Raw genomic sequence first — 15,755 nt, 5'->3', positions numbered from 1 at the left:
CTATAAATGTATATAAAATTCTAACGTGTGTTGTGTGTACAACAAATCTAAATCTGTTCTCGTTTAATAAGGTCAGAAAAAAGCTCTCATGTTAATTCATTATATATTTACAGTGGCAAAATAAACTCTTGAAATCTTTTTGGCCAAGATTTCTGTTACTGTGGTAACGTTTTTGTATGCTATTGCTATGATGACACGTTTATACCAAGTCATCAGTGCCTAAAAACGAAGCTCAAGGCGGTTCGCCTGATAATTCCCCGCGTGTCAATCTAGCGCTCCAGCCAATGAGAGAGCGCCCTGTTGGCCCTTCAGCATTTCCAGTCCTCCCGCCCCTCTCTGCGCTACGTCAGCATTCAGACTCAAACATGGCGGTGCCCATAGCTAAGTTCCTGGCAGCTTATGCCTATTTATTACTAATTTCTTTAATATTTCCGCACGTTTTCGCCGACATCGCTGCCGGGGACTTGCCGCACCGGCGTTTTGAGTATAAATACAGTTTCAAAGGGCCACATCTGACACAGAGTGATGGAAGAATCCCATTCTGGATTCATACTGGGAGTAAGTTTATAGATGGGTGTCTGTCTGATGATCTCTCTCATCCATCTGTATCTCTGTCTGTCATCTGTCAGCATGTTTAGTCCAAGTACGGACATGTAGTTTAAATGCCCCGTGAAGTTTATGCGAGGTTGCATTAAAATGAACTGAACATGAGTGGTGCAAGTATTGCATTTTTGAATGAATGATTTTGGATCAAATTGCTTGTGCATGAAGGGTTTCTTGTAATAATGCATATTATGATATTTGTAACACATCTTAAAGTTAAAATAGGGCTGCATTTTAAAATCAGTGCTCTACTTCTGTTCTGATATGTTTGATGGATTGTTAGTTGCTAATGTCCTATGATTAAATCAGATACTCTGTGTTAATAAAAGTGTGATTATCAGATTCACATAGCTTAATAATTTTGTATGCATAATCGTGCTGAAAACCCTATGATGAATAAATATGCGTGCTGTGCTGTTTAACAGCTGACATGGCACTAGTTTTCCTAAAGGGTTAAACAAATCTGTCTCGGCATGTGGGAAGAGCAAAGTTCTGTGTTACAACATTTCCCAAATCTTTCAAATACACTGCCACATATTACCCGCAGGAGCAATCAGGGCTGTTTACTTGGTCCTCAAATTTAATATTGATATTTCTGTCATTTTGATCTGTTTAAATAGGTTTATGTCAACAGAGAAGTATGCTGTCAGGGAAGTTCAGACTCGCATACTTGGTAGTGTGCCTGAGATATTACACATGGGCGTGTGATAATGATGAAATTATGTAACAAATCTTTTGTTGTCTCAGAATGCCTAATAAAACTTTCTATATTCTCTTAAATAAGATATTCGGATGGGTTTGGCTAGCTGCGCAATGATTATTATAGTTTTATGGTTACACTTTAGTCCTCTTTAGACATTCTACTAACTACTAACCTACATCTCAATGTTATTAGTAGAGTATTAGTAGACTGTCTGCTTAATATCTGCTAACACTTTTTATTTTGATGCTCCCCAACAGACATTCTACTGACTATAAGTATCTTTGCAACTACGTCAGCTTATTCTACTGAACCCTAACACCTAACCCTAAACTAACAGTCTACTTCAGTCTACTCTAATGAGAGTTGAGTTATTTGTAGTTAGTAGAACTAACTATAAGTTCATTAATTTTCAAATGTCCATCTTCTTTCCAGATGCCATTCCTGGTGCGGATCAGATTCGAATCACCCCCTCTCTGCGGAGCCAGAAGGGTGGGGTATGGACAAAATCCCCTGTAAGTTTTGAACATTGGGAAGCTGAGGTGGCATTCCGTGTGTCCGGACGGGGACGAATGGGAGCAGATGGATTGGTAAGAGGGCGAGAAATTATCATTATTATATTGTGTATGTGAGCCTCATTTCTACATATTTGGCTATGGGCATTTGAAAACACGCAGAAGCACAAACACACATTGTTATCGTTTTGACTGTGGAGGGTCATTTTGACCCATTTTAGGGACATGAAAGCCTTGAGCTAGTGCCACAGGTTGAATTCCAGATCTGGGTGAACCTTGTGGCGTCCTGCAATTAAAGTAGTGTACTAGAAATTAATTTGGATGTACATTACTATTCAAAAGTGTTGTCAGTAAGATTTTTTAAATGTTTTTAAAAGAAGTCTAGTATGCTCACGATGGCTGCATTTATTTGATAAAAAAAGAAAAAAAGAAATGTTTAGTAAAAAGTAACAACTTTTATATGTAAGCTTGTTTTCGCAGAGTAATGAATTAAAAAGTTAATTGTGACTATCTCTCAATTCTGACTTATAAACTTCCAATTTCTCACAATTGTGAGAAATACAGCTGCAGTTCTGAGAAATTCTGACTTTTTTCTTTCAATTTCAAGTGTCTTGCAATTCTGATTTTCTGAGAATTTATTTGATTTGATTGAAGTTTATATCTCACAATTTAGACTCGCTACTGTAAGAAAGTCGAATTGTAATAAGTCGCACAAAAAAATTCACAGTTGTTAGAAATAGTTGTAATTGTGAGAGAGTCCCAATTGTGAGAAAAAAAAGAGAAATAGTTGTAATTCTGACTTTCTTGCTTGTCTCGCAATTTTGAATTTCTTTATGAGAATTGTACGTTTATATCTCACAATTCAGACTTCTCGCAATTGAGAGAAATAACGTAGAAATTGGGAGAAATAACGTAGAAATTGGGAGAAATAACGTAGAAATTGGGAGAAATAATGCCGCATTTCTGAGAAAGTCGTAATTCTGACTGAATTAAAAAAAGTTTGTTGCAATTCAGAATTTTCACAGTTGTGAGAAATAAAGTCAGAATTGCAAGATGTACATTTATTAAATGAAACGTTGACTGCCCTTGCTAATCTTTTTTTTAAATCAATCCTGCTTTTTGATCATTTAAACAATGTAATTTAAAACTTGTGGTGGACTACATTACTGTAGTGAACACAAAGGCGTTTACATAAATAAAACTTTATTAACTGATGTGTAAAAGACGCTGTATGTACTGTCATCAGAGTCACTAAAACAGAAGGGCAGTGTGGGTACTTCCTGTGCAGTCATATCTAGAGATCAGAAGATCATAGAGACTTGGTGGCAGGATCTGCAACCGTATAGAAGTACGCTAACAGGCACTCAGAACACCTGCACAGTCACGCCCGGGCAACCACCCAGAACACCCCAGCATTGTGGCGGCAGGTTTGCTTGGGCAAACAATAGTCACATTTTCTTCATAAGATGTAAAAAACTAGTTTTATGTTACTATTATTGCTTTTAAAAAAAGATAAAATTGTATGTTTCACTATGTTCAGTATTTTGTTCTTTTTATACTTTTTTACTTTTTTTTTTTTTTTTTTTTACTTTTTTTAACTTATGTCCCACATTTCACTTCCTCTCCTCATATGAGCTCATTTTGTGCAGCTGCATTACTGGTGCTACAGACTTGACTTAAACTAAATATGATTTACTTTATTTGTTAGCAGACATGAGGTTCAGTTTTTTTCGTCCTATCGCAGGTGGTACTTGCACAGAATAAATAATTTTATCAGAAAAAACATCCATAGGTCATCCATGATAATTCATGAACTTTGTTCACCATTCGCAGTATAGAGTGAGTAATTATAATGTAGTGTTGTACGAGTAACATGTGCTTTCATTGAATTGTCCCACAGTCCAGTGGAGCAGACCACACTGATCTCAAGCACCACTTACCAAATTACCCGTGTGTGTGTGTGTGTGTGTGTGTGGTGTGTGGTGTGTGGTGTGTGTGTGTTCTCTCTGTAGGCCATATGGTTCACGTCTGGTCAAGGTCTGGATGGTCCTGTGTACGGGGCTGCTGATCAGTGGAACGGCGTGGGAATATTCTTTGACTCTTTTGATAATGATGGGAAGGTGATTGCACATTAGTATAATCTTAATAATTGCATTTTAATTCTATTTTTATTTTTAAATGTGTTTGTGAAGTTATTATTTAAAAAAAAAAGTATGTTACATACATGCATACATATATACGCTGGACCACAAAACGGGTCACATGGGTAAAACATTTTTTAAATTGATAATTATACATCATCTGAAAGCTGAATAAATAAGCTTGATGTATGGTTTGTTCGGATAGGACAATATTTGGATACAACTATTTGAAAATCTGCAATCTGAGGGTGCAAAAAAATCGAAACAATGAGAAGATCGCCTTTAAAGTTGTCCATTTATGTTCGCGATTTTGCTGCATTAACTCACAAAAATAAATGTTTTATGTATTTATGGTAGGAAATGTACTAAATTTCTTCATGGAACATGATCTTTACTAAATATCCTAAGGATTTTTGGCATAAAAGAAAAATCTATAATTTTGACCCATACAATATATTGTTGGCTATTGCCACAAATATACCCGTGCGACATGTTTTGTGGTCCAGTGTCACATATGTGTATATGTATTTACTGTATATGTATGTAAAGCTTTGAAAATATTCATATTTGGGTTTTTCTTAACAAATATTAATATGTGCTAAATCAGCATATGAATTTGATTGTTTTGAATTATTTGGCAGCACTGTAATTTATTATAATTAGTAGTCTATTGAAAAATGACTATTTTAACACTTGTTTGTGTCAGTAAAATCACCAACAATGTTTTTTTTTACCGATGTGCATTTTTCAGTCAAAACATCTTAAGGTAGAGAGGTAAATATATATATTATCAAAGGATTGTGGTAATGTGCTTAGCTTTTGCCTCCGCAACGAACACTAAAGCACCTCAGTAGACTTGTTTTGTGTCTCCTCTGAACTAAATAAGGATTATGTCTCCCTGTCTTCTGTGACCTTGCTATTGTAGAAAAACAACCCTGCTGTCCTGGTGGTGGGTAACAATGGAAAACTTGTTTATGACCATCAAAAGTAAGTAAACATATCCTCCTTGCTGACATCAGCGCTCTCATTTTTTACAACTCAAAGGAGATTAGGAAATATGATTATTTATGAGAGCGAGAGTCTAATCCTCTGTCTGTCTTAATCTGAGTGCAGTAACAGTGAAAGCATTAAATTAGATATGTGAGCCAGTGGGGGGGAGAGTTGTCAGCAGCATATGTACTAGCTAGACTGTGCTAACACATCAAAAATACCCATAAGCCTTCAAATTATCAGTTCAAAATTTCATGAAATTTATAGAGAAACCTTGGCCAAACTTGTTGACATGGAAACTAAACTTGTTGTCTTTGTGTTTATATGTATTTGATAAATAATATTTTTCCTCCAGTGATGGCTCAACGCAGGCTCTGGGTACATGTCTAAGAGACTTCAGAAACAAACCTTACCCTGTGCGTGCCAAAATCATCTACTACAAGCAAACTTTATCGGTAGGTCAAGTTTATATAATCATGTAACCAATAATAAGTTTCAAGATTAATACTAAAGAACCGACTATGATTAAACCTTTTGACCCTTATGATTTAACAATAGCTTTTGTGATAAAATGTGTCTTTCTGTGAATCTTGCATTTCAAATGTACATCAAAACAATAGATCCACGTACAACTGGCAATACTATAGTATTTTGTTGGATGTGTTCAGGTCAATTGTTTGACTATGCAATCTATTCATCTTAATATGATCTCATTAAAAAAAGAGCAACTTCCCTAAATTGAAATGAAAATATGAAGTTTCCCAGCTATAACAACGTCTGAATATATTCTCAATTGTTTCAGGTTTTCATCAATAATGGCTTCACTCCTGATAAAGACGATTATGAGTTTTGCGCCAAAGTTGAGAACATGGTGATTCCTGAGTCTGGTTATTTTGGCATCTCTGCGGCCACCGGAGGACTTGCAGGTATTTTTACATATCCAAAGAGTTTTCTCTCTTCCGGTTGAAGGTCTAATGTTGTCTTTGTTACCCTCCAACTGGATAAAAATTGAACCAACAAAGAATAATGGTTGGCATTCAAACATTGAGTTTTATGAAAGTAATCTAATGAGTGGTTTATATCCATTTCTATAGCAGGTTCTGTGTTTAGTGTTGCTAGCGGCACTGAAATTACACTCTGCGGCTTTAAAAATATGTCTCAATTTCTTTCAACAGATGACCATGATGTGCTGTCATTTTTGCTGTTCAGACTTACAGAGCCTGGGCAGAATCTGGTACGCACTTTCCTCCCCACACATTCGCATACACACATTTAAGTATGAATAAGTACGAAGAATCGGCCATACTTATTTCATAAGTGTCTACCTCTTACTCCATTCCTCTTGTTCATTATAATTGGAGTATGCGTAAGTGTGTCTATGTGCGTGATTGTGTTTGAATGTGTGTTTTGTCTTTCTGTAAAGCCTCCCTCAGAAAAAGAGATTCCCAAAGAGGAGAAGGACAAGTACCAGGAGGAATTTGCGAATTTCCAACAAGAGCTGGACAAAAGGAAAGAGGAGTTTCAGAAAGAGCACCCTGATGTCCAGGGGCAGCCCAGTGAGTTGCTCTCATTCTGTCTGAAGTTTTGACCTCAGATTCACATTCAGCTTTGAGTTTTCATCATGTTTATAGTCAATAGAAATGGCCTGGAAACATTAAGAGAAACTCGCATAAAAACACAGAAATGGTCAAATGCATCCTTCTTAATTCACTTTTTATGAATCCTGTTCTGATCTTAGATCTATGGAAGCTTGTTCTATTGTTTTATAAAAATATAAAATGCATCTGTGTCTTTTTTTCTCACTCAATTCTAAGAAAATATTCTGGTCACCCAATGCATGGGACAATAGTGACACCAGAATACAAATATTCATGATTCTGAAGCTGAAAATACAGGATTATTTTAGATGAATGTGTTTGCACTCTGTCACTTACTATATTTAAAATAATGTCGGCCACTTTTTACTGGTAACATAAGATATTTGGCATTATCAGGACCCACAAATTTTCCCACATTGCATTATTATACATTTTATATATAGATAGTAGTTTAATGTAGTTCTGACACTAAACTAAAACTCAGAAAACGTGAATTTTTTTTCTCACACAGTAAGTTTTATTTTGGGTGAACTATACACGATACATATTGTCACTATCCACGATACATATTATTGCATTTTTATATTGCTATATGTGACATGGTATATTGTTACACCCCTAGAATTTTTCTATTAAAAAAATTGTGAGTTTTTTCGCTATTGTGAGTTTATAATTCAATTCTGAGAAAAAAGTCTGAATTGCAAAATATAACAATTCTAAAAACCTCGCAATTGTGAGTAAAAAAAGTCATATATTTTTCAGAATGTTGAGATATGAACTCTCAATTGCAAAATCTAAAGTCCAAATTGTGAGGTATAAACCTCCAGTTGCGAGAGGAAAAAGTCAGAATTTTGAGATAGTCGCAATTACCTTGTTTATTTTTATTTCATTGCGGAAACAAGCTTCCATATAAATCTGATTGGACAAGTTCGATTTGGTTGCTTTTATTTATTAAAAAAAAAAAAATGATATCTTATATATATATAATTTTATATAAGATATAAGACTTTTTGTATTATATATAAAAAAATTATTATATATATATAATTTATTATTATTATTTATTTAATTTTAACCGTCTTTAAGAGCATTTTAGGCGCAACATTTTCCCCTAAAACATGCATTCTCTCTGTTTATTCACAGATGTGTTTACAACAGATTCTGTTTCTGATTCATTTGAAATGCCTTGTTGAAAAATGAAAATCCATATTTGTAGAAAAACATCTGTTCAGTGTTTCTCTTCTGGCAGTTGAGGACCTGTATGAAAGCGTTAACGACCGGGAAATCCGTCAGGTGTTTGAGGGGCAGAATCGAATCCACCTGGAAATCAAGCAGTTGAACAGGCAGCTGGCCATGATTCTGGATGAACAACGCCGTTATGTGTCAGTCATCACAGAGGAGATCTCCAAACGCGCACCACAAGCACAGTCCGGACAGGTAGGACATGACAAATGCGTTTGATTTGTGGCATTTAACAGCACTGGACATTCTTACAGTGATTAATAGTGATAAATGCCTGACTAATAGTTTACTTGCTTTATTTAGGCTCCCACTCATGAAATGGACACCATTATTAATACACAACAGGAGGTTTTGAGGAACCTTAATGAAGTAAGGTAAGTCGCCAACAAAAATATTGTTCTCCTGTCACAAAACCTGACTGGAATATTACTGTATGAATTTTGAGAGGGAGAGAAAAAAATATATGTTTTAGAAATAATGTAATAAAATCAAACATTTACAAATATTTTAAACATATATTTTAGTTCTCCTTACCCCACAACAAATCCTTTACATTTAACGGTATTTAGAACAGAGCAGGAATGAAAATAAGTATAAAACAACCAATTAATATTCATTATAAACCATATTTGTTACTAAACCAGCAGCTGCTACACAAATAAACTTGCAAACACAAATGCAAATTCTGTTTTGTTTGCTTGATGTTAATTGCATGAAGTAAACCGCTTCTGGAAATACAAGTCGCAGCACGTTTCGGATTTAAAAAAACGATGTGATTTATATTCTGGAAAATACGGTATACCACAGAAAATCCCTAGCCAATAAAGTGTTAAATCGCATACAATCTCTGAGTAAAACAACTACTTAGAGGCCTTAGCGCATTACATGCCTTTGCAAAAAAACTGAACAACGCAACAAATTAGGTTTTATCTGTTAACTTTTGTTTGTTGTGTCTTTACGTAAAGATCTGAAGATTTTCGGCGTTTAATCCAGATTAAATACATTTGTTTGTTATTCTGTGTTGGCCTCTAATGTCAGCATTGTGTTTTTGTTTTGTTAGCGGACAGTTTGTTTTCTTCCAGGTGTTTTTTAAGCGAGGTGTGGACGAACACGGATTAAAGCACAAAGACAAAAATCGAACAATAAGGCTTTAGGATTAGATGCCAAAATACAGCATTTAAAACTCTTTAGCCGTGCAAGTAGAGGATTAGCCCACAAAAGACTGTTTTTTCAACTCTTTAACTCGGATGTGACCAAACTATAATGATTGGTAAACCGACTTTTAGCACGACACTTACCGATTGGTTTTGTTGTTTGGGATTTAACCAAGAGATTTGTTTGTAACGGATAATAACCCAATTACATCATGTACTTTTATCAAAACAGAATTTTACTACAACAAAGCTACTTTATTATCTTTTCCTTCTCTACACAATCTTGAATACGTTACACCATCTTTTCTGTCAACAAGATGGCGTTTGAACGAATCTGTCATTTTTCAAGGCATGCAACGTTTATAAAAAAGGTATTCGTTCGCTATTTAGTGCATGTGCAAATATTTCTACTTTTATTTTTGCTATTCGCAAAGACATAATATAGCAGTCTTCATCAAAAGGGCAGCATTGAGGCCACATGGTCGTCCTGTTGTCGGAAAGACGTTGAAAAGATCAGTAATCTGTGGCGATTGTTCATTTAGGCTAATCCTATTGGCGCGCATTTAAACAGCATTTGGTCGGCAACAAACAAATGCTCAGTTGATCGAATTCATTTTATAGATTATGCACATATTAAGATCTTGACCTTTTCTTTTTTTTTATCATAATTTCATTTTACTCATCTTAGGCCAACGAAATTGCTCATCTGAGAGGGTAAAAAACGGCTTCCTCCCACATATAGGTCATTTGAAGTGGATAAAGATTACTGGGAGATTCTAAATGTTCACTTTTTGCCTCAAGGGAGATTTATGTCTCTCCCCCCCCCCCCCCCCCCCCTTAAGAAACAAATTTGATTTTGTGTAGGCTCCTTATGGGCCTCTGTTTGATGGATTATATGCGAATCTTTAAATATGTCCATCATACACCAGCGAATACATGGTCTGCTTCTGATTGCTTTCTTGTCTTTGTAATTCCCCAAGGAGTCTGTACTTATGACTTACCAAACGTTTTCATTTTGCCCATCCCCTCATATATATATATATATATATATATATATATATATATTTTATCCTAGTAATCATCTTAGAATTTTGAAGACGATATCCAAAGAAATGGGGTTCAGGCACAGGATAATACGTGATCAGTAAAAAAAATGCAAGTTAAGCAGAGAAATTATGTTAAACTAGAAGATGTGTTCCTGATTAAAAGGTTAAACCGTACGCTGCTCTTTTTTTAATGTGCAGACATCAGGTTTGACCTTGTTTTGATTAAACATTTCACTATATATTATAAGAAATCATTTTAAATGTAATTTAATTCCCTTTTTTTTCCCCGGAACATAACAAAACATTTCTGTAATTTCCTTGGGGTTTTCTCTTTCATCATACAGCACTGAAGTATTTCTACATTGTTTACTTGTTTATCATCCAATGTATCATCTTTTTTATACATTCATCTAATATGTAGTACTACATCTTTAATGACTATTAATAGCTGAATGAAAGTGTCCCCCCGAGGAAAGCTGTGGCATGGCCCGAATGGGTATTTCTTAATCATCTGAAATATGTTTAAGAAAGGGACCATGTTTTTTAGGAAGATTAATTTAGCAATCATTCCTGCTTGCGCTGCGTGGTAATTTCATTTTTTCTATAAGGCTGAAGGATAAATGGCCTTTTGGGAGAGTTAAGATGAGGCTTAAAAGATTAGATTGGGACAATTCACTGTAATATTAAGATTTTCTTGGCCGAAGACCTTGGGCGCAGAAGTCATTTGCCAGTGGAATCAGGGATTTTTTTGCATGCAGTTCTCTGAAGATACCACTAGAGGTGAGAGAACGCCTCAACTTTTCTACCAGCCGGAGCTGAAGAGTTTGATTTGTTGCTCGTTGAGACATGAGGGAGTTCAGGAGATCCGTATTTGACTGTCCTTTCTTGCATGTCTACAGTTTTAAATTTGGAAATATAAATCAGGTACAAATAATTTTTACTTTATTTCAAAGGTGATTTTATAACCATTTTGTTGGTGAATAATTGTCCTATGGTCATGTAAAACTTGGAAATATCTGGGAATTTATTAAAATCGTATTTTCCATGCCTGGAAAAGATATTGAAATGTGACCAATCTTAAAAGTCGTATGGAAATAATTGTGATTATATAATGTTTCTCTACATGTGCGCTCAGAAAAAATAATCCTTATTGAAACGCATTCAAATTTCAGAACGTTTTGTCTTTTATATACCAATACGTATAATCATTTAAGTCTATTAGCTTTAATAATTGTTTCGTGAAATGCTGCAAATTTATTGTAATACTTTGAGTGAAGACCGTAAGTGCAAATCATCTTTTTGCATGCTCATGTCTACAATAGAGCAATAATGTCATGAAATCCAGAAAACATGAGCTTTGTCTTAAGAATCAGAGCAGATATTCAAAGCTTAAAGCTGTTTTATGCATTTAAAACTCAGATTAAGTCTTGTGACACTGTGTCTCAGAGGAATTGATTGTTTGATACGACCCTCTTGTATGACATACTGTTTCCTTGTATGTAAACAGGCAGAAAATGAGTTAGCCTTCCTTTTAAAGCCTTAACGTTGAACCATCTGGCATGGAAAAACTTTTTTTTTCTTGAATAATTAAGTATTTCATATTGTGTTTGACTCGATCCTTATCAGATTCATGAGTGTTTTTCGAAACATGAGGGCAAATGAAGCATTGCACTAATGTTGTGGTTTGTAGGGACTCGTTGTCAGGCTCACTGAAGCAGTTGGCAGTGGGGCAACAGCAGGGTAACGCAGGCGGACTCGGATCATACGAGACAATCCAGCACTTCAATGACATCAAGGAGCATTTGCATGTAGTCAAGAGGAACATCGAGCACATCATTCAGAAAAATGTGGTGAGTTCCCAATAAAGCAGCATTTCTGATGTGGACAATATATCTTCTAGCATGGCATATGTGTGGCTTAGCTGACAAATAGCGCAAAGTTGGATTTCTGTTCATAGTCATAGTTCATATTTCTGTTCAGAGTTTGACTAAAAATGTCTGCTGAACGTATAAATGGAAATGTTTTTGGTACGATTTATTGGTAAAGTCGTCAGGGTTAAAACCAACTAACCAACTAAGCCATAAAAGTATGTTACTTGAATTTAAAAAAAAGTTTAATAATATTAATATTAATAACTTATTTATTTTAACTAATTAAAACTCACAATTTGTATTTAGTTTAACCTGATGGTTTAACTTGTACTAAAATAACTACCGGTACTACTGAAGCTGAATCAAATGAAAACTACATAGACTTTTTTTTTTTTTTTTTTTTATATACTCAAACTTTAACTAAAATTAAAATGTAAACGGTTGTGATTTTTATGGTCTTAAATTGGCAATGTTTATAAATGTTATATAAATATTTTTGGACGTATTCCTTAGAATCCTGCAGAAAAGGCACAATGTCCTGAACTTCCTTCCTTACCCTCCTGCCTCTCTACCACACACTTCATGGTCTTCATCGTCATTCAGTCCCTCCTCTTCTTCGGCTACGTTATGTACAAGTGAGTAATTCTTTGTTGCAGTGTCCATAGAAAGCTCTTTAAAAGAGTTCTGTTCCTATCTGGGTGCTTCTTCTTACAATGATAGAGATTTCAGAGCTTTAACTACCAAAACATCTGAGGAAGCCAGTGTCTTCTAATTCGCCTTTGGCTAAGCCACGCCCTAGAATGTATATTGACCAATCACAGCGCAGCCAAGAACGAGCTCCCACAGAGGGTCCGACACTTTTTCACGGTGCTCCATTGACTTCAACGCAGGCGGCTCATATTTTTGGTCTCGGCAGGCTATTACGTCGTCGTTTTATAAAAAATATGGTTAAACGTTGTGCCGGGGGCATTTGTAACACAGATACGCGTTTCCCAGAGAGGTTGGAGGGGGGTGTCCGTTTTTTTCCCCTTCCCAAAACCTAAGTTAAATACTGACAAGTGTCGTCTTTGGATTAAACTGTGTGGAGGTCCTCAGTCAGCGAAACCCCTCAAGGATCAACAACACACTTTTGTGCTCTAAGATACATTTAGCTTTTAACCTTACTGTGAAGTTATAGTTAGACAGTTTTATGCTGGTTTAGATTTATGATTTCGGTTATCTGCCCTAATTGTTGATACGCTAGCACACGCTGCTAATAAATACAGCTTTATACTCGCGTAGTCCGTTTGCTTTGTAAATAATAACGATTATAGAAGTGAATAGAGACCTACCCAGCTTTGCATGAACAGTGTTTCTCCTGATATTGTGAGTCACAGCCTCCGTCTCTATTAGGATATGCTGTGTTCATTTTTTGACTGTGACCGTTATGCTTTTGCCTGTATTTGGATGCCTTGTTGCTCGCGTTTCACCGTATGTCTTGAATAAAGCCTTCAAACGCACACTGCAGACACTTTTGCTTACTTCTATCGGACACTTTATTTGCTGCTTTATAAAAGTTTGATAAAATTTCAGCAGGAAGAGCTGTCACCTCATAAGCCATGTTGATACCAAACCAGAGCCCAGATGAAGTTGTCGGAGGTAGCAACAGTAACTAAGGGGGGGCGGGGCTTAGCCAAAGGTGAATTAAATGTTCTCTTGTTCACATAATAAAAAAGCAAGACAGAAATGAATAAAGACAAAGATTTTGTGTACAGGGAACAAAAATGAAGTAGGTAATTTTCAGAGCGGCTAGCAATAGCAAGGTAGCTTTGAAAGCGTAATATCCCATCCTCCCTTTAGAGCGTCTTCAAAGCCACGCCTCTTTCAAAACACATGAACATACACAGCAGAGTCTGCAAAGCTTCACGAGAGACGGTTTTAAACTACCTCGTGTCTCAAAGCACATCATATTATTAATAATAATGAACATAACTTGAAGAGCTCTGACCTATACTACCTGACTGCTGCAGTTTTATTTGGGCGTTGATAGTGTTGACATTGAAACGCATACATTTGAGTCGCAAACCTTCAAATCTCTTAAAAATGACAGTAGTTATCGTGTGAACGCAGCAAAAGCTCGTTGTTTTGGTTCAGGACAGGAGGAACTGTAAAAGGCGGCTGCGGTTTCGTTTGTGGTGCTCTGTGACTGACGTCTGTCTAATTCTGCATAGCGTGAATTTGTGATGTTTGCGCGAGCAGATCCGCGGAAATACATATGTTGACAGGCAGATAGGACATCGTATCACTGCATTCGAACCGGCTGCGATGATTGGACAAACATTTTATGGTCCTACGCCTTCCACGGACAATATAAATACATTTAGACCACTTAACTTATAACAAAGATTGTTTCTGGAACAAATCGCCTACCCTGCCTTTAATTCTCTCTCTCTCTCTCTCTCTCTCTCTCTCTCTCTCTCTCTCTCTCTCTCTCTCTCTATCTCTATTTCTATTTCTCTCTCTCTCTCTCTCTCTCTCTCTCTCTCTCTCTCTCTCTCTCTCTCTCTCTCTCTCTCTCTCTTTCTCTTTCTCTTTCTCTTTCTCTTTCTCTCTCTGATCTACTTTCAGGAGTCAACAGGAAGCAGCAGCTAAGAAGTTTTTTTGATGATTCGCCGCTCTTGGTAAACACAACACATGTAAATTGTCCATTTTTGTTAATTTCCAGTTTGTTTGTTTTCTGTTTGCAAACTGTAAATTATTGTACTTGAAAACTGAAGTATTTTGTTTGAGAATCTTTTATTTTTATTTTTAATTTGATCAGATTTGTACAGGGTTTGAATGACTGACTGCTCTTTTCCAAGTGTGTGCGTCGCATTTTCAATGGAAGATTCCCGAATATGATGTAATATATTCTTTAGAGGTCTGACATTATATTTACTATTCAATACTGGTCCAGGAATCATTTCAAGATCTCAATCGCTGTCCCAGGAACTTTCTGAACTGTGGTAACTGAAGTAATTACAGTAAGATTGAGTATTTTAACACATTCACTTTGGTATTACCTTTACAATAAGGCATATTTTTCCTCCGCAAGTGTTAAAGCTTTATTGTACTGGCGAAGGCAAGAACCCAAAGGTTGCGAATGTGTTCTCTGAATCTTTAAAAAAACAAAAATGTTTTTCTTCTCAAACAATTTACATAAAACAAATCAAATGACCTTGGTGTTGTCACATTTTGTCAACTTAACATATATGAGTGTTTTTTTTTGTTTAGTTTTTTTGTAGAAATTATATTTATGCATATCTGTTGTTTTCGTGGGGGGGGGGGGATTATAAAGACACTTTTATGTTAGATTTAATAAAATGCGATTAATCGATTTGACAGCACTAGTTATATCTATACAATAATAACAAAGTTAATTATATCAGTAGTAAGTCATACATGGCACACAAATTATGTTTTCTACTTTAAAAGCTAATAAAACTCATAAGCATTTAGTCATAAACTTGCCAAAGATTATAAGTTCTTAAAAGTTTTCATAGGTAATTTATGCCTGTTACAAGAATGCATTTTGAATATAATTCCCAGCTCATAGTGTCTAAATGAGCTCCTGGATGCAGATGTAACTCTGTCTGACAGGGACGGCCTCATGCCGGGGATTATGTAAGGAACCCAGCCGTGAGCCATAGTGCTGCTCTATAGAAGCTTCTGTGACCCGGGCCATCGTTAGGGATTAGATCAGAGACAGAGGGCTTTAACACACTTTCTCCACCTTCATTCAGCTCCAATCATCACAAACAACTGATTGCATGTTGGTTTAAAGGATTTCTATCAATGGTGAGGAAAAGGAACGGGAGCGATTACAATCCAGAATGTTTTGAAAAAACAGGCCGATAAGTATTTTGTTATGGGAAAT

At 35.8% G+C, this 15,755-nt stretch overlaps 1 protein-coding gene across 2 annotated transcripts; it reads left to right on the top strand.

Moving 5' to 3' along the window:
- Positions 1–285: 285 nt before the first annotated feature.
- Positions 286–15,055, top strand: lman1 (lectin, mannose-binding, 1). Of its 2 annotated transcripts, XR_013794516.1 has the most exons (14): positions 343–558; positions 1,739–1,893; positions 3,831–3,938; positions 4,885–4,946; positions 5,305–5,404; positions 5,752–5,875; positions 6,125–6,183; positions 6,373–6,505; positions 7,797–7,984; positions 8,093–8,163; positions 10,748–10,913; positions 11,680–11,839; positions 12,374–12,495; positions 14,468–15,055. XR_013794516.1 is itself a non-coding variant. In XM_079585510.1 (13 exons), exons 1-13 carry the CDS (start codon positions 366–368, stop codon positions 14,502–14,504), a joined length of 1,512 nt encoding a protein of 503 aa, XP_079441636.1. In that variant the 5' UTR covers positions 286–365; the 3' UTR covers positions 14,505–15,055. The 2 variants fall into 2 exon arrangements, 1 of the variants encoding a protein (XP_079441636.1); XM_079585510.1 differs by lacking the exon at positions 10,748–10,913 and having other exon boundaries at positions 286–558.
- Positions 15,056–15,755: the final 700 nt, after the last annotated feature.

This window comes from Phoxinus phoxinus (genome assembly GCF_949152265.1).
Source record: "Phoxinus phoxinus genome assembly, chromosome: 17".
NCBI lineage: Eukaryota > Metazoa > Chordata > Actinopteri > Cypriniformes > Leuciscidae > Phoxinus > Phoxinus phoxinus.
The sequence above is the reverse complement of the archived record's forward strand: the minus strand, read 5'-3'. Positions and strand labels throughout refer to the sequence as shown.